This window comes from Triturus cristatus, chromosome 3_1, assembly GCF_964204655.1.
Source record: "Triturus cristatus chromosome 3_1, aTriCri1.1, whole genome shotgun sequence".
NCBI lineage: Eukaryota > Metazoa > Chordata > Amphibia > Caudata > Salamandridae > Triturus > Triturus cristatus.
Genome location: NC_140583.1, coordinates 427,269,924 through 427,289,161, shown reverse-complemented (window position 1 = coordinate 427,289,161; position 19,238 = coordinate 427,269,924). Strand labels below are relative to the sequence as shown.

Below are 19,238 nucleotides of genomic sequence, written 5' to 3'. Positions count from 1 at the left end.
TCCCTCGATATTGTTGGAATCGATATTAGCCCAGAGATCCCACCATGCCTTATTGGGCATTAAAGCTTACTTAGGGATGACACAGTAATATTTAAAAGGAGGGGTTAGGCCATTCAAAAGGGGTTATTTCAGCTGTACGAAAATTGCAGTTTAAACTTGCACAGCCAGGTAACTGGTGTCAGACCCGCAGTAATGTTTTGCAATATTACTATAGTGGTGGCACAAAGTGTGCTCTAGTCCACCAGTGAGATCTAATTTAGAGGTCCCGGGGAGATTGTCTACCATATACTAGAGACTTATAGGTAAGTTAAATATGCCAATCGGGAGTATAGCCAGTTTCAAATTTCTTTTAGAGGTCAGAGCACAGAGGCCGGGTTAGCAGAGTGCCAGTGCAAGTCAAAAAACAGCAGCATTAGATCAACAAAAAGAGGACGATAGTGCAAAAAGTTTAATTGTCCTAACAATGGCAATGAACAAAGACTCAAAGACAAGGACCCTCTAACAATAACATCGGAGCAGGAATACTGTAAAAAGTTCAAGATGGCACTGGAATGTAGATACCAAGACACAGAAACAGTGACACAACCCACAGACAGTCACTCTGAGGTATACGCACACCTCAGAAAGACTTTACACTTCTTCCACAGAGAGTTGAGAATCTCAAAAGTCCACGTACACCCATGCATACTCAATTACAGAAGTGCATGCTCATTATAGCCTCAGGTTCACAAGCATAGCCACATGACACAGCAAATTCTTCTATGTCCAAGTACTAACTCATATGCTAGTATACATCCTCAAATGAGCAGTAAACCCTCATATGCCCAGCATCATGTCCCAAGGTAGAGCCTCACATGGGAAAAACAGCCACTTATGAGCAAATGCAGCACTGCATGCAAGAAATGTAGGCTAATATGAGCAATACAGCCTCATGCTTCTATTCTGTCCACCAACTGTTCTTTTTGTATTTGTCACCCCGAGTGGGTCCCGTGCTCTCCATGCCACTGGAGTCAAGCTATCCTGGCTGATGAAGGGTGAAGCTCCGAAACCGCTCCTAAGATGCTTGTTTCCAGTCCAGGGAGGATCTGGACTGGCGTTTCGGACTGGACTGTTCCCATTGGGGGCAGGGTCAAAACTAATTTGCATATGGCTGAGTTCAAACTGGAATGGCATGGGGAGCGAAAAAACGATGGATTTAGGCCCAGATCTCTGCACTTGGGTGAATGTATGACATTGTTCTGCATTCCGTCTATCAACTGTTCTTTTTGCAACCATCATATGCCCAGTTATAGCTGCATTTTCTCCTCATACTTTTCCTTACCTGAAAGAGATTGCCCATCATTGTTATCAGTGTTGACCCTTGAAGACAGAAAATGGTTTCAGTCCTCTGATTCTTCCATCTGGTATGCGCCTCCGGTTACAGTGCTGAAGCCTGAGTGGTGGTAAGAGAGTCTAGTGGTGGGCATGCTCTCACAGACAATGGCATTAGTCCTCTGGTGTCTCCATCTGGTATGCGCCTCCGGTTATAGTGCTGAAGCCAGAGAGGCAGTGAGGGAGTCTTGCAGTGGGCATGAGCTCACAGAGAATGGCTCCAGTTCTCCGGTGCCTCCATCTGGTATGCGCCTCTGGTTATGGTGCTGAAGGCTGAGAGATGGTGAGGGAGTCTAGTGGTGGGCATGCTCTCAAAGAGAATGGCTCCAGTCCTCTGGTGCCTCCATCTGGTATGCGCTTTCGGTTACAGTGCTGAAGCCTGAGGGGCAGTGAGGGAGTCTTGCAGTGGGCATGCTCTCACAGAGTGTGGCTCCAGTCATCTGGTATGCACCCCCGGTTATAGTGCTGAAGCCTCAGAGGAGGTGAGGAGTTCTTGCTGTGGGCATGCTCTCACAGAGAATGGCTCCAGTCCTCTGGTGTCTCTATCTGGAATGCGCCTCCGGTTATAGTGCTGAAACCTGAGAAGCTGCGAGGGACTGTTGCGGTGGGCCTTCTCCCACAGAAAATGGCTACCGTCCTCTGGAGCCTCAATCTGGTATGCGCCTCCAAATATAGTGCTGTAGCCTGAGAGGCGATGAGGGAGTCTTGTGGTGGGCATGCTCTCACAGAGAATGGCTCAAGTCCTCCGGTGCCTCCATCAGGTATGCGCCTCCGGTTACAGTGCTGAAGCCTAAAAGGTGGTGAGGGAGACTTGCGGTGGGCATGCTCTCAGAGAGAATGGCTCCAGTCATCTGGTATGCACCTCTGGTTATAGTACTGAAGCCTCAGAGGAGGTGAGGAGTTCTTGTGGCCACACCCACCCACTCAGGAATACCTAAAATGTCTGCAAGAATCTCCTTTTCCACCTTAATCCAAGCAAAGGTTGCTAGATCAACCAACAGACACTCCATGGGTATGCCAGGGCTCACAGCTATGGTTTTAAGGTCACTACCCCCACCCCTGCTCAAAAGTGACCAGGGATGAAATTTCACCTCATTGTCAACATAGACGGCCCTATGGAGAGAATCTGGGATAATCTGCTTCGGGTAAACCAGCTGGTTCCTTACTGTGGTCATTCTGGCTCCTGTATATCTTAGAGCCTCTTTGTGTTCCCGCTGATGATTGTCAATTGCCTGTACTTCAACATGCTGGGAGGTAAAGTGGCCAGGGCTTCAACATCCACCTCACACACATTGACTACGGTGGCTTCAGTCCAACCCTTGGTTTACCGTCGGCAAACTTCCACCCTCAGTTCCTATACTTGCAAACCCTTGGAACTGCCCATCAGTGTTTTTTTTTTTAAACAGACTGAGGTGCCGATCACGATCCGGTAAAAAATGTCCCCGTACGACTCGTATCGGGTCTTTTTACCGTACGAATCGTACAAGTGCCGTACGAACTGGCAATCACGATTCGCATGGTAAAAAGTCCATACGAACCGCACTGGGAATATTTCCCCACACGTCCTCGGGTCGGAAAATGTGTCCGACACGTCCTCGGACGATTCACCGTACAAACGTGAAAGGTGAACTCCGACCGGGGAATCACGATCCATCCCGGGCGTCCGAATGTACAACCGTATGGTGAAAAGACCGTCCGCACCGAACTCCCATAACAACCATGGAGACGTCCAAACAGGTGCCCGGTACGTGCCGTACCCCCCCCAGCCCCCGTAGGTACGCGCCGACCCCCCCCCAGCCCCCGTAGGTACGTGCCGACCCCCCTGTGTGTACACCCGTGTACGGTGCGTACCCCCCCGTGTACGCTCGAGTCGGACCCCCCCGTGTACGCTCGAGTCGGACCCCCCCGTGTACGCTCGAGTCGGACCCCCACCCGTGTATGTACGGTGCGTACCCCCCCGTGTACGCTCGAGTCGGACCCCCCCGTGTACGCTCGAGTCGGACCCCCCCGTGTACGTTCGAGTCGTACCCCCACCCGTGTATGTATGGTGCGTACCCCCCCGTGTACGCTCGAGTCGGACCCCCCCGTGTACGCTCGAGTCGGACCCCCCCGTGTACGCTCGAGTCGGACCCCCACCCGTGTATGTACGGTGCGTACCCCCCCGTGTACGCTCGAGTCGGACCCCCCCGTGTACGCTCGAGTCGGACCCCCCCGTGTACGTTCGAGTCGTACCCCCACCCGTGTATGTACGGTGCGTACCCCCCCGTGTACGCTCGAGTCGGACCCCCCCGTGTACGCTCGAGTCGGACCCCCCCGTGTACGCTCGAGTCGGACCCCCCCGTGTACGCTCGAGTCGGACCCCCCCGTGTACGCTCGAGTCGTACCCCCACCCGTGTATGTACGGTGCGTACCCCCCGTGTACGCTCGAGTCGGACCCCCCCGTGTACGCTCGAGTCGGACCCCCCCGTGTACGCTCGAGTCGGACCCCCCCGTGTACGCTCGAGTCGGACCCCCCCGTGTACGCTCGAGTCGTACCCCCACCCGTGTATGTACGGTGCGTACCCCCCCGTGTACGCTCGAGTCGGACCCCCCCGTGTACGCTCGAGTCGGACCCCCCCGTGTACGCTCGAGTCGGACCCCCCCGTGTACGCTCGAGTCGGACCCCCCCGTGTACGCTCGAGTCGGACCCCCCCGTGTACGCTCGAGTCGGACCCCCCCGTGTACGTTCGAGTCGTACCCCCACCCGTGTATGTACGGTGCGTACCCCCAGCGCTACCCGCTGGGGGTACGCACCGTACATACACGGGTGGGGGTACGACTCGAACGTACACGGGGGGGTCCGACTCGAGCGTACACGGGGGGGTCCGACTCGAGCGTACACGGGGGAGTCCGACTCGAGCGTACACGGGGGGGGTCCGACTCGAGCGTACACGGGGGGGTACGCACCGTACATACACGGGTGGGGGTACGACTCGAACGTACACGGGGGGGTCCGACTCGAGCGTACACGGGGGGGTCCGACTCGAGCGTACACGGGGGGGTCCGACTCGAGCGTACACGGGGGGTCCGACTCGAGCGTACACGGGGGGGTACGCACCGTACATACACGGGTGTGGGTACGACTCGAACGTACACGGGGGGGTCCGACTCGAGCGTACACGGGGGGGTCCGACTCGAGCGTACACGGGGGGGTCCGACTCGAGCGTACACGGGGGGGTCCGACTCGAGCGTACACGGGGGGGTACGCACCGTACATACACGGGTGGGGGTACGACTCGAACGTACACGGGGGGGTCCGACTCGAGCGTACACGGGGGGGTACGCACCGTACATACACGGGGGGGTTCGACTCGAGCATACACGGGGGGGTTCGACTCGAGCGTACACGGGGGGTACGCACCGTACACGGGTGTACACACAGGGGGGGTCGGCGCGTACCTACGGGGGCTGGGGGGGGGTCGGCGCGTACCTACGGGGGCTGGGGGGGGGGTCGGCGCGTACCTACGGGGGCTGGGGGGGGGGTCGGCGCGTACCTACGGGGGCTGGGGGGGGGGTCGGCGCGTACCTACGGGGGCTGGGGGGGGGTCGGCGCGTACCTACGGGGGCTGGGGGGGGGGTCGGCGCGTACCTACGGGGGCTGGGGGGGGGGTCGGCGCGTACCTACGGGGGCTGGGGGGGGGGTCGGCGCGTACCTACGGGGGCTGGGGGGGGGTCGGCGCGTACCGGGCCACCTACTCTGGTCGATTCGCGCCGTACTTCGCTTTTGCGGCACTTTTTGGGTGCCGTGAAAATATTGCCGTCCGGACTGCTGTCGGTTCGAATCGTAATTCCTGGTTCGTGAAACGCTGCCTGAAAGCGTCCCGACGTCACGTCGCAGCATTCCCGGATCACATTCGTATGTATATTTTCGTCGGTCGGTGTTTTTTACGATTCGTACGGAAATGGTGTTTCCGTGCGAATCGTAATTCCATGTTTGTACAGTTTTACAACCGGGTACGAGTCGGACGGGGAATTCGCTCCGACCGACGGTTCGTACGCGGTTTTTAACGGATCGTGATCGGCACCTGAGTCTGGCTTGTGGCAGTCCAGGCACACCCCAGCCTTATCAGGGTCATAAGGTTTCTTTACATTGTACCCTATCCACTTGAGTTTGGAAATGGCACAGGACTCCCCCTGTTAAGTAGACTTTCAGGTATCTCGTGAGAACTCCTTTTTATTCTTGTTGCTCCCCTCTTTCCCCTGAAGGGAGCTGAATACCTTTCTTGGGATCACACAGCTCGGACTTTTTAGACAACCTAGTGTGCACCCACGTATTGGCTGCCTGTGGTCAGACAACTTGGAATGTTCCACATGTTGGTGTAACTCTGAATGATGATTACTCAAAATGTCCTCCTTCATGATCAGATTATATGACCCATCAAAGTAGTGACTGTATTGCATTTCACAGCCCTTTAGTGCCATTATTCAAGAAAGTCAACCCAGGACTGTTGTGTGCCTTTTTTGTGTATATCCTGAATCTTGTTCAGGTTTCCAGTATTCTTCAGGTGTGAGACCAAAATTCTGCATAAGGGTATCCTTCATGTGAGTGTAGGAGTCAGCTACCCCAAGTTCTAGAATCAGGAGTTTATCCCTTACCAGTGTTGCTGCTGAATCCCACAGTAAGGCTCTCCAGTGTTGTTGACCCACTCTGTTCATTCTTAAAGCTCTTGCATAGAAGGCTCACCATTTGTCAATGTTGTCCCCCACCACAAAGCTAGGCACAATACCATTGCAAGCGAGAGGTGTGTAGCCCACCCTGTAGACACCTCCCTATTGCTACCACTATTTTTATCGGACCTCAGGAGTTCTAAGCTGGCCTTTTTCTCCACCAAGGCCAGGTTCTTTACTTCCAATAAAAGTTTATTTTCCTCCAGTGCTATGGCTGCCAGTGTGGCCTGCTGCTCCCTTGCTGATTGCCTGTCACCGAGCTCCAACTGGGATATGGCAAGTTCAGAATATCTTGTGCTAGCAGAGCCCACTTCCCTCCCCAGATGGTACACCAGATAATCAATTTTCGGACTGGTGGTCCCCTGCGCCTTTATCCTCTCTTGTTGCATCCACTGTATCTTCCTCAGAGGAGATCTGTGCTTGGTGGGATTCCTCCCATTCCTTGAGGGCCTTTTCATAATCCTCCTTTTTGGCATTCTGGACAAATTTCAATTACCTTTCTCATCATGTCAACCACTGAGAGAGTTGTCCAGGAACCAGAACCAACTACACGTTCCCTTAGACTTTTAAAAGTTGCAAAAATGTGAAACTAAAATAATTTTGAAAAATCAAAAATGACCCAGTCAAAGACCTGATGACAATAAAAGTCAAAAATCAATTTGTTTTTTCTGTTCAATTTAGGGATTTTAATTTCCAACTTAATAGCTTAGTGGTACTGCTAAAATACAGGTTCTGCTGCCCACCGCTGAACAACAATGTGAAAAAGTGGATTATTAGTTGATGTGGATTGTAAGATTGGCCAAGGGCTTCTTTAGAATTGTATTGAGGACTTTATGTTTCTGGAAAGATGGCTGTGTTGACGTTAAGGATGGGGGAGAGGGCTTCACTGATGGGAATCGCTCCTTTGTCGATAAAGGCAGGGGTCAGTCGGGCCCTGAAATGTCTGGTCTTTATTATCGCTGTGGTTTCCACTATGCTGATGGTGTTCTATGTGGTTATCATGTTGTCTTTGTTTGTCACTGGAAGACTTCTGGTGAATGTCAGAGAGTTTGGTTGTGGGGTGAAGTTGCTGTATATGGATATGATCTTAATGCAAAAGTCTGGGAGGTTGTATCACTGATCTTGATTTGTGCTGCTGTTGCGGGTGGCTGCTGTGGGTGTGGTAAAATCCAATTAGCTTGTAGTACCTTCTCAGGGCGGCTTTGAAAGCATCCTTTTCCACATGCCGATGACTGATTCTCCATTTCCGTGCCAGTTGTTTGCAGTGCCACTTGGTCACTCTGAGGTCTTCTGTGTACCAGCTGGTTTGTGTTCCAGTATTTGCTGTGTAGCTTTGTTTGTAGGGGGCCTAGGTGGCGGCACAGTTGGTGTTCTATTTGTTGGAGTTTTTGATGTTGCATGCTAGGTGGCCTGTGAGTTCAGCTTGTTCTGTTGAGGGCTTACATCCAATCTGCCTCTGCTAGTTGGTTTCAGTGTCGGTGTACTTAACCCACTGTGGGGGTTCTTCGGCATTGAAGGATGAAACTGACTGTGATGAGGTTGCTCCAGGTGACTGTCCTGGGTGTGTTGATTGGGATGCTGTTGAAGTATGTGAAGACGGGATCTAGGATATATCTGGTGGCGTGGGTGGGATCCGTGATGCATTGTTAGTCCTGGGTTTCCGAGGCTGTCAAGGAGTGTGATTAAGTTGAGGTCTGTCCAGCCTTCTAGATGGGAATTGAGGTCTCCTACAAGGATGAATGCATTGGAGTTGAGGACTAGTGCAGTGATGAAGTCTTTAATGTTGCTAGCAAAGTTCGCTCGCCAGCCTGAGTGCCAATAGACCAGGGTTCTGTTCAAAGTAGATTTGCTGTGATTTGTATTTTAATGTTGCGGTGTTCGATTTAATTCATTCCAACTCCTGTGGAGGTGGTGAGTTACGTTACGTTGCAGTCCCTATAAATAGTGGCAATTCCTCCTCCAAGTCTGTGTAGGAGCTCTTGTCTGGTGATTTTATATCTGGCGAGGATGACGGCAGTGATGTCGGGTGTTGATGCTGTGGTCAGCCATGTTCTTGTGAGGAAGAGGAGGTCTGGGGAGTCATCATCCAGCAGGTCCCAGATCTCTACGGCATGCCTGCTAAGCAAGTGAGTGTTAAGGAGCATACATGATATTGGTGGATGGGGGGGGTCTGAGTGTATTTGTTGGTAGGTGTTTGAGTGGGAGTTGTGTTGGATTTCGTGTGTATGTTATTGGTGGAGTTACGGGAGCGGTGGTGCAGGTAAAGTGGTAGAAGGAGCAGTAAAAGCTGTGTGGTGCACCATTGGAGAGTAGTGTGATGTCCAGAGTTCAGAGCATGAAGGAAAGCTGTGGGGTAGTGGTGGGTAAGAGTTTCTGATGCAGGGCATGGATGAAAGCAGACGGGCATGGCTTTGGATGCCTGCTGTTTGTGTACCCTGCGCTTCAGCGCTGCAAACACTATTAAGTAGGTCCTGGGAGAGGGAAGGAGCTCAGGAGGTGGTGGGAGGAGCACGGTCAGCAGAAGAGCAGAAAGGAGAGGCGCCAGGATCAGGTAAGAAACAGGGGAGGAGAGAGAGGGCGCAGACAGGGCCGTAAAGGGGCGGAGGAAGGGACATGGCTAGACAGGTCTTATAGGGATAGAGAGACACAGTGCAGAGGTCACAGATGGTAAAGATGTCAGAAAAAGAGTGAGGTAGATCGCAAAGAAGAGCAATAGAAATCGCACAAAAAGCGAGACAAATGGCAAAAGGAGTGAGAGAAATGGCACAAATTACACAGAAAGGGCAAGAGAAAGAGAATGAAAAACCCAGAAAGATCAAAAGAGATGGCACAAAAACACAAAAAGATCAAGAGAAATGGCACAAAAGACACCGAAAAATCTAGCGAAATGGCTAAAGAGCAAAAGAAGTGGAACAAAAAGTCACACAGTGAGAAGAATGTGTGAAAAACAGGGAGAATAAGGGGGTGAGAGCCGAAGCAGTTTCTTTGAGGTTCTGTACCCAAGTCCACAAGGGCCTGCATTTAGGCAGGCAAACAAAATACATTTAAAACATTTTCTAAAATAATTAGTACAAATCCAACTTTACTAGTGAATTGAATTTGTAACAAATAGTTTAAAAAGTCCAAGAATAAACTTTGTAGCTGGTTCCAAGGCAGATATCACATTATTTAATTTGAATATTAACTCCCAATTCTTTCCAATGGAACGGCTAACCCTGCTACAGTAAAGCAGGCTTTGTCACTGTGAGGAAATGTTTTACATTTATCTTTTACATGTCTTACTTTTAAATAGCATGCACCCTACAAGTGTGCGGACAAAAAAATCTAGTTTTAAATATCGAGATACAGAAACGTCAGAAAAAAATATTGTGATATAACTTTGTGATGCAGAAATATCGTTGATAAGAATATCGATTTCCTTTAAGGTAAGTAAGATAGTTTTTAAGAATATCTGTGTTGTGAATATTGTTTTCAATAGTATAGTTGTAAAAAATATAGTTTTTTTAAATTATCATTGAGCTTTAGTTCTTTTATTAATTTTATATGTTAAATATTGTTTGTATAATTGTCGACAATATTTTTAAATACAGTTATTAATTTGAAGTGATTTATAATTTTTTATTTTATTGCTAATAGTAATTTAGAGTGTCATAGTGAATTGTGAGGCTTGTAGGGGTACAGGATGGGAAGTTAGTTAAGTATAATTAATTTTACAAATATTTATTAGTTTATTATTAATTATTTAATTGATTATTAATGATATAAATGTGTAATAATGATATGTTTGAAGTTCTTTGTTAGGTGAAGGTTGCTTGGTTTGTAGGGGTACAGGGCGGGAAGTTAAGTATAATTTATTAACAAATCATTATTAATTTATTATTTACTTAATTGATTATTAATTATGTCAATGTAATAATTATATTTTTTAAGTTATAGGTTGGGTGCGGATTGTTGGGTTAATGGGGTAAAGTGTGGAAGATAATTATTAATTAATAAATAAATGTATAAATAATAATTAATTGCAAAATTAAATAATATTTCTGGAACCAGTGAATTAATGATTACATATTTTATCAATACAACATTAATTAGTTATTAATTATGTTAATTGTGTTGCATTTATTTTTGTATTATTTTGAGTGTGGGCTGCTAGCTTTGTGAGGGTATAATTTGGTAAGTTGTAAGCAATAAATAATCGCTAATTTGTTTTAATTGATAATTGATTCTTAAATTGGTTAATAATTGTTAATTGTGTAATTGTTTTAATATAATTTTCTCTGGTTAATTAATAAGGTTTATATTAAGAGTTTTATAGTTTTTATTAAATCAGTACAGTTATGTTTAATATATGTTATGAGTTTGAAGTGAAGTACTATCCCTACTGTTGCATAGACTGGAGTACAAAGAGTAAATTTACCCCTCTAACGTCCAACACTTTCCCTACTAGTGTATAGACTGGAGTGGCAATAATACATTTTACCCCTCCAGAGTCCAACGCGTTCTCTTCTATTGCACAGACTGGAGTGGTAATAGTCAATGTTACCCCTCTGGAGTCTAATACTTTCCCTACTGTTGCACAGACTGGAATGGGAATAGTACATTTCACCCCTGTGGAGTCCAACGCTTGCCCTACTGTTGCACAGACTTGAGTGAGAATATTAAATTGTCCCCCTTTGAAGTCCAACGCTTTCTTTACTGTTGCACAGAGTGGAGTGGGAATAGTAAATGTTACCCCTCTGGTGTCCAACCTTTTCCCTACTGTTGCACAGACTGGAGTGTGAACAGTATATGTATTATTCCCAGATTTTAATATTTTTTAATGCTGTTTAAATATATCATATTATTTATTATGTGTTTATTTGTTTAGTTTTATATATTTATGTGTGTGTTTTTTGTATAATTTTGTTTTCAGTTATTATTCACATAATTAATTTTTGTAATGTATTTAATATTTTGTATTTGATTTGTTTTTTTAAATGTATTCACATATAAATATATATTTATATATGCTTTTTAGTGTAGTAAATAAAAAAAATCATGTAATGTAAAAACTATTTTTAGTGTTATATATGTTTATATAAATGTATGTGTTATATTATATATGTATATATACATATACAAACATATATTTTTATGTGTGTATGTTTATATAAGTATATATATTTGTGTATAGTAATAATTGCTACTTAAACTTAAACTCTATATGTATTAAAAACCGATATTTGTGTTATGTTTCTAAATGATATTAGTGTAAAACAATATATCTTATTTCAATATTTTAGGGAAACAATATTTCTGACACAATATTTATGTCCCTCGATATTGTTGGAATCGATATTAGCCCAGAGATCCCACCATGCCTTATTGGGCATTAAAGCTTACTTAGGGATGACACAGTAATATTTAAAAGGAGGGGTTAGGCCATTCAAAAGGGGTTATTTCAGCTGTACGAAAATTGCAGTTTAAACTTGCACAGCCAGGTAACTGGTGTCAGACCCGCAGTAATGTTTTGCAATATTACTATAGTGGTGGCACAAGGTGTGCTCTAGTCCACCAGTGAGATCTAATTTAGAGGTCCCGGGGAGATTGTCTACCATATACTAGAGACTTATAGGTAAGTTAAATATGCCAATCGGGAGTATAGCCAGTTTCAAATTTCTTTTAGAGGTCAGAGCACAGAGGCCGGGTTAGCAGAGTGCCAGTGCAAGTCAAAAAACAGCAGCATCAGATCAACAAAAAGTTTAATTGTCCTAACAATGGCAATGAACAAAGACTCAAAGACAAGGACCCTCTAACAATAACATCGGAGCAGGAATACTGTAAAAAGTTCAAGATGGCACTGGAATGTAGATACCAAGACACAGAAACAGTGACACAACCCACAGACAGTCACTCTGAGGTATACGCACACCTCAGAAAGACTTTACACTTCTTCCACAGAGAGTTAAGAATCTCAAAAGTCCACGTACACCCATGCATACTCAATTACAGAAGTGCATGCTCATTATAGCCTCAGGTTCACAAGCATAGCCACATGACACAGCAAATTCTTCTATGTCCAAGTACTAACTCATATGCTAGTATACATCCTCAAATGAGCAGTAAACCCTCATATGCCCAGCATCATGTCCCAAGGTAGAGCCTCACATGGGAAAAACAGCCACTTATGAGCAAATGCAGCACTGCATGCAAGAAATGTAGGCTAATATGAGCAATACAGCCTCATGCTTCTATTCTGTCCACCAACTGTTCTTTTTGTATTTGTCACCCCGAGTGGGTCCCGTGCTCTCCATGCCACTGGAGTCAAGCTATCCTGGCTGATGAAGGGTGAAGCTCCGAAACCGCTCCTAAGATGCTTGTTTCCAGTCCAGGGAGGATCTGGACTGGCGTTTCGGACTTGACTGTTCCCATTGGGGGCAGGGTCAAAACTAATTTGCATATGGCTGAGTTCAAACTGGAATGGCATGGGGAGCGAAAAAACGATGGATTTAGGCCCAGATCTCTGCACTTGGGTGAATGTATGACATTGTTCTGCATTCCGTCTATCAACTGTTCTTTTTGCAACCATCATATGCCCAGTTATAGCTGCATTTTCTCCTCATACTTTTCCTTACCTGAAAGAGATTGCCCATCATTGTTATCAGTGTTTACCCTTGAAGACAGAAAATGGTTTCAGTCCTCTGATTCTTCCATCTGGTATGCGCCTCCGGTTACAGTGCTGAAGCCTGAGTGGTGGTAAGAGAGTCTAGTGGTGGGCATGCTCTCACAGACAATGGCATTAGTCCTCTGGTGTCTCCATCTGGTATGCGCCTCCGGTTATAGTGCTGAAGCCAGAGAGGCAGTGAGGGAGTCTTGCAGTGGGCATGAGCTCACAGAGAATGGCTCCAGTTCTCCGGTGCCTCCATCTGGTATGCGCCTCTGGTTATGGTGCTGAAGGCTGAGAGATGGTGAGGGAGTCTAGTGGTGGGCATGCTCTCAAAGAGAATGGCTCCAGTCCTCTGGTGCCTCCATCTGGTATGCGCTTTCGGTTACAGTGCTGAAGCCTGAGGGGCAGTGAGGGAGTCTTGCGGTGGGCATGCTCTCACAGAGAGTGGCTCCAGTCATCTGGTATGCACCTCCAGTTATAGTGCTGAAGCCTCAGAGGAGGTGAGGAGTTCTTGCTGTGGGCATGCTCCCACAGAGATGGCTCCAGTCCTCTGGTGTCCCTATCTGGAATGCGCCTCCGGTTATAGTGCTGAAACCTGAGAAGCTGCGAGGGACTGTTGCGGTGGGCCTTCTCCCACAGAGAATGGCTACCGTCCTCTGGAGCCTCAATCTGGTATGCGCCTCCAAATATAGTGCTGTAGCCTGAGAGGCGATGAGGGAGTCTTGTGGTGGGCATGCTCTCACAGAGAATGGCTCCAGTGCCTCCATCTGGTATGCGCCTCCGGTTATAGTGCTGAAGGCTGAGAGGCGATGAGGGAGTCTTGCGGTGGGCATGTTCTCACAGAGAATAGCTCAAGTCCTCTGGTGCCTCCATCAGGTATGCGCCTCCGGTTACAGTGCTGAAGCCTAAAAGGTGGTGAGGGAGACATGCGGTGGGCATGCTCTCAGAGAGAATGGCTCCAGTCATCTGGTATGCACCTCCGGTTATAGTGCTGAAGCCTCAGAGGAGGTGAGGAGTTCTTGCTGTGGGCATGCTCTCACAGTGAATGGCTCTAGTCCACTGGTGTCTCTATCTGGAATGCGCCTCCGGTTATAGTGCTGAAACCTGAGAAGCTGCAAGGGACTGTTGCGGAGGGCCTTCTCTCACAGAGAATGGCTACCGTCCTCTGGAGCCACAATCTGGTATGCGCCTCCAAATATAGTGCTGAAGCCTGAGAGGCAGTGAGGGAGTCTTGTGGTGGGCATGCTCTCACAGAGAATGGCTCCGGTGCCTCCATCTGGTATGTGCCTACGGTTATAGTGCTGAAGGCTGAGAGGCAATGAGGGAGTCTTGCGGTGGGCATGTTCTCACAGAGAATGGCTCAAGTACTCTGGTGCCTCCATCAGGTATGCACCTCCGGTTATAGTGCTGAAGCTTAAAAGGTGGTGAGGGAGTCTTGCGGTGGGCATGCTCTCACAGAAAATGGCTACAGTCCTATGGTGTCCTAATATGGTATGCGGCCCCAGATATAGTGCTGAAGCCTGAGAGGCGGTGAGGGAGTATTGTGGTGGGAATGCAGTCACAGAGAATGGCTCCAGTCCTCCTGTGCCTCCATCTGGTATGCACCCTCGTTTATAGGGCTGAAGCCTGAGAAGCGGTGAGGGAGTCTTGTGGTGAGCATGCTCTCACAGAGAATGGCTCTAGTCGTCCAGTGCCTCCATCTGGTATGGGCCTTCGGTTATAGGGCTGAAGCCTGAGAGGCGGTGAGGGAGTCTTGCGGTGGGCATGCTCTCTCACAGAATGTCTCCAGTCCTCTGGTGCATCCATCTGATGTGCACCTCTGGTTATAGGGCTGAAGCCTAAGAGGTGGTGAGGGAGTCTTGCGGTGGGCATGCTGTCACAGAGAATGGCTTCAGTCCTCTGGTGCCTCAATCTGGTATTCGTCTCCAGATATAGTGCTGAAGCCTGAGAAAGCCGGTGAGGGAGACTTGACGTGGGTATGCTTTCACAGAGAATGGCTCCAGTCATCTGGTCTGTGCCCCTGGTTATAGTGCTGAAGCCTGAGAGGTGGTGAGGGAGTCTTGCGGTGGGCATGCTCTCACAGAGAAGGGCTTCAGGCCTCTGGTGCCTCCATCGGGTATGCACCTCCTGTATTAGTAATGAAGCCTGAGAGGCGGTGAGGGATTTGGAGCAATGTCATTGCACAATTGTGATGCCATGCAAAAGCATTCTCCTGTCACGAAAGGGGTTCATATTTACATGCGCCTATAATGGATGAGCGGTCAAACCTTAGTGGGGATGTGCTTGTCATGCCACCAAATAGTAGAAGCCAGTTCCGTCCAGGTCAGTGTGATCAAACGCCCTCAAGTAATCCCCTCTAAAAAATGTTATATTCAAATGCGTTTTAGAAATCGTGTTTGTGGATATTCCGGGGCAATCTTAGGCCTAAAGCTAATCTTACGTTAACGATCTCACTCGGCATCGCTCAGATTCATGGGACTATTGACGCGTCTGAAATACGGTTGTTTGCAAAAGTCTCCACGTTCATTGTAGAAGAAAACAGGTACTGAAGTCATCGGATGAGATTACTTCATAAAACCACTACCATTTTGTTATATTTGTAATTGGATTCAGTATATGGTCTCCTTTTATAAAAAATTGTAAGGTCTGCAAGCCAACAGTTCGCAAAAACAGAGCCTTTGCACCAGCGGAAGAATATACAAACCCCCTTTTTCTATTTGGAAAGTGTTTCCATCTGGCAACCAATTATAAATTGCAAATAGAGGGAGTGTGAAAGAGACATCCCCTCTTCTCTGAGGGAGTTCCAATGGTATGCATAATTCTGTACAACATATTTGTTGTTTTTACAAATCATTATTCAGGTGCTGACACCCGAACTGGGGGTAGGGAGTGCCTGATTCGCCAGGGGTATGCTGCGCCTGTGGGATAGCTTCAACTTTGTGAATATATATAATTATTTTTTTAAAGAAGCACCACTTCATGTATGGGACACTGGTTACTTTTTCTTTAAGTTTTCTATCTCGATTGTGGACACAGAAATGTACGTTTTTGCCCTGTATTCCCAGACATTCACAGGGGTCTCATAGTGTCTCCTTCGCAATTGATTTCTTTAGTCAGCAGCCTTGACAACTTCCTGTGAATCCACACTTTTCTATGCGACTGATTTGCACATCAGTGGCACCACAACATGCTGGGGAGATCCCAAAAAGTCAGTTTGCAGCCTTCACCCACTATTTGTGACCTTCTGAATGCTACGTCAGGCTCATAGTGTCTCTTGTCCGGTTGAGACCTCTGCTGTACTGGCCTCATTTTTAGGCTTTGGATGAGTTGAAACCTTTCAGAGATGCCTTGCGTGGAAAGTGTTCAGTTTTTGGTGCCAACATTTTTCTGTGATTCTGATATGTGTATAGAACTCTAACACTCTGGGCCTTTGACTCATATAGTGTATGGCATCACTGATTGCTTCCAGGATTGTCACAAATTTGAGAAAATCGTAGTGGCCACGGGTTGAGACCAACAATTTACAGTCTTTCACAAGGGACCACTTCCATTGTGGTTCAGTATGGTCCATCTCCTTATAAGAGAAGCTAGCATCACAGGCTCAGAGCGGCATAAAGATAATTGTAAGAGAACATTTGATGGATTTACCATATCACCATTGATGCATCCATTAGTTCCTCGCATCAGCGGGTAAGGAATGGACAGATGTAGTTCTGTGGTGCTAGTTATACTTTCATTGATTCGTAGGGATAACAGATCGAAGGAAACCACCTTTCAGATGGGATTTATTTGAAGGTTAGCAGAAACAGAACCATAGGTCTCTCACCACTATCATGACTTGAATGTGAATTGTTATTTAACAGACCGTGTCTGTAGACCTCCAGAAAAAATAGAGGGGTTCATAAAGCGCTAATTGATTTTTTTTTACTGTGACCCATCCTGTCAGGCCACTGGTACCAGTAGTGGCCCTCACTGTAGTTGCTTACGTCGGGATTCACTTAGCCTCTGGAGGTGGTTCCAGTGTTGACAATGTTTAATTGTTGCGTTGTCTCAACCACCCGGAGGTTATACACATGATGATTGGTATTGTGTTACATTTTTCACAACCTCTATGCCTCTTAAAGGAACAATCTCACACTTGTGTTGTTAATCTGTTTTGTTTCAGATGAGTACCGCAAACTTTGCACAGTAGCAGGATTAGTGCCAGGTGTCGGGCCCGGTCCTGCTCCAGGTCCTGGTCCGGAGAGACCTGACTTTCCCGGCCCTCCAGTCCATCCTGGTGTGCCGCCTGGTGGTCCATTTCCTCCATGGATCTACCCTGGACGATTACCAGATGTGTACCCTTCTCGTGGACCACCAGGTAAGATGAATTAACACTTTTAAGAATTTAAATATTCCCATCCCCATCAGAACAAGCTTGTCTGCGCGGCTCAGGAACATAATATCCTTTTTCTGATACGGAAGCTTCTACCACTGCTTCAGCGATTTTTAATTGAAAAGGAGGGTTTCCTTATATTTAAAGGGGTGTGCCTACATGAACACGAGTTAACCTCCTTTGCCTATGCATGGGCTTCCGCCACAGATGCACGCGCGATTGGACAAAATGGATTCAGGGAAATGTGCAGAATGTCCATGCTTATGGGAATCTTTGGAAGGGTGCATTAAGGATCCAAAACCTCTCCACCTTCATCTGTCCCAAAGAGGGGCAGTTAGTATAGTCATACAGTTAGTATCCCCATTCGTGTGAGGGAGCGGGCTAACCTCCCCCAAAAGAAAAGATGGGGTAAAGATGAAGCCATTATAGCAAGATGTGCATTGTACATTGTTACACATAACATGCATTGCAAAGACAACTGTACGCTATCACTTTTTAAGCACTTAATTTTACAATATGTTTACTTTCAGTGATTTTGCCAGTGAATTTGACCGACCAGGGATCAGTTGATTATTGTGTATTATTTCGGAATCTTTGCCTTAATGGACGTTGCATTCCAACACGTGGGAGCTATCGCTGTGAGTGCAACAAAGGATTCCACCTGGATGTTCGAGGAGAATGCATCGGTATGAGCAGTTTAAAAATAATTGTTTTATATATGTAGAGATTTTACGTGTTATTACTGATCTGGGATTGAAAATTGTGCATTGGGGATGGTTAATGACCCTGAAGAAGGCTAGATCAGGAGAAACAAAAGTAGTGAATGTGTTTTGCTTAATCTTTGCTCTTAGTTTGTGGTGGCTACCACAAATCCACATTAATATGACACCTGGTCAAAAGATGGATCCTGCTAAAATTACCACGTTTACCTTGTTCACGCAATCTGAATAAATAGAACGTTTTATGAAAAATCAGTTCTGCAAACTGTAATTTTAATTCCCCACCATATAATCAAAAAGGGGGATTCCTTTCAATCCCAATTTGAAAGTTGAAATGGTGTATTTGAAGCGATGCCATGCGGTACTTAAAACATTTCAGGCCTCTGACCTTTCTTCCTCTTGAAATGTAAAATAATATATTATTTAATTAAAAAAGAAAACATAATTCGTATTCTGTGCATGCAACAAGCATGCGTTTGAGACCCTCTGCAAGTTACGTCCATGAATAGTCATCATTTGTTCATCCTTGGCAAATTCGCAGTGGTAGCCGACCTACAAACCTATGCATGCGGCAGTTTCCGCAAGTAATGGCATGGAATTCACATAGATTCCTGCCTTACTCCTGCCTTTACAATCTCCTGAGTGGGTACACCACCTATTTTGCACGGTGCACAAAGACTAGGGGTTGGAAATGTATGGACTTTTGATTGTCTTTTAGTTTCTAGTAGTTTATTTAACACAAATGTTTCTCTTTTATGCCTTCATGTGAATTTCATTTGGTGTGCCTGTCTGTGCGCACATACTGCAGGACTTACACCTTCAGATGTATGTCAGATAGGATTAGAATCAATAGATAGATTGTAGAATGTTTGTGAATATACGGATGGTTATGGCTTTGGGCTTGTTAATCTTTTTATTGGATCCCCTCTTTTGGGAACTCAGATTGGTATTAACTGAGGACAGTAGTTTACGTATGATTTCACAGACTCAAACACGACAAGAAAAGAACATTGAACTTCACGAAAGTTATTGCACAGTTCCAAGTTAACTGATATCAAGCAGTCTATTTAATTTCAGAATAAATCATCAGAGCCGCAGCTTGAAATTAAATTCATCTCATCCACGAATTAGCAAATCTTGAAATATGGTTTGCAGTTTATCACTTTGGCAACATAAAAAATAAGGCAAGCACCATGTGCAAATTATGAGTTTCGCCAAATATAAATTAGACTTAAACCTAGAAAAAGCTTTGTGAATATTGACTCATGTGTTAGCCACGGCAAATGTTGTTAAACGCACACCATTAAGTGGTAATTTGTAACTATCTACAGAGCTATGGGCCTGATGTATGAAAGGTTTTTACCCATTCTGTGCCAATGGGAAAATGTGTTAGTACATATGGGCCTATATTGACTATGTT

At 46.5% G+C, this 19,238-nt stretch overlaps 1 protein-coding gene across 1 annotated transcript in view; it reads left to right on the top strand.

Annotated features, from left to right (window-relative positions):
* FBN1 (fibrillin 1) overlaps positions 1-19,238 on the top strand; it is a 722,489-nt gene that overhangs the window by 402,141 nt on the left and 301,110 nt on the right. Inside the window, exons 10-11 of the mRNA XM_085644212.1 lie at positions 16,890-17,084; positions 17,630-17,785. Of these exons, the coding sequence (XP_085500338.1) occupies positions 16,890-17,084; positions 17,630-17,785 (351 nt within the window). The remainder of the gene's footprint in view (positions 1-16,889; positions 17,085-17,629; positions 17,786-19,238) is intronic.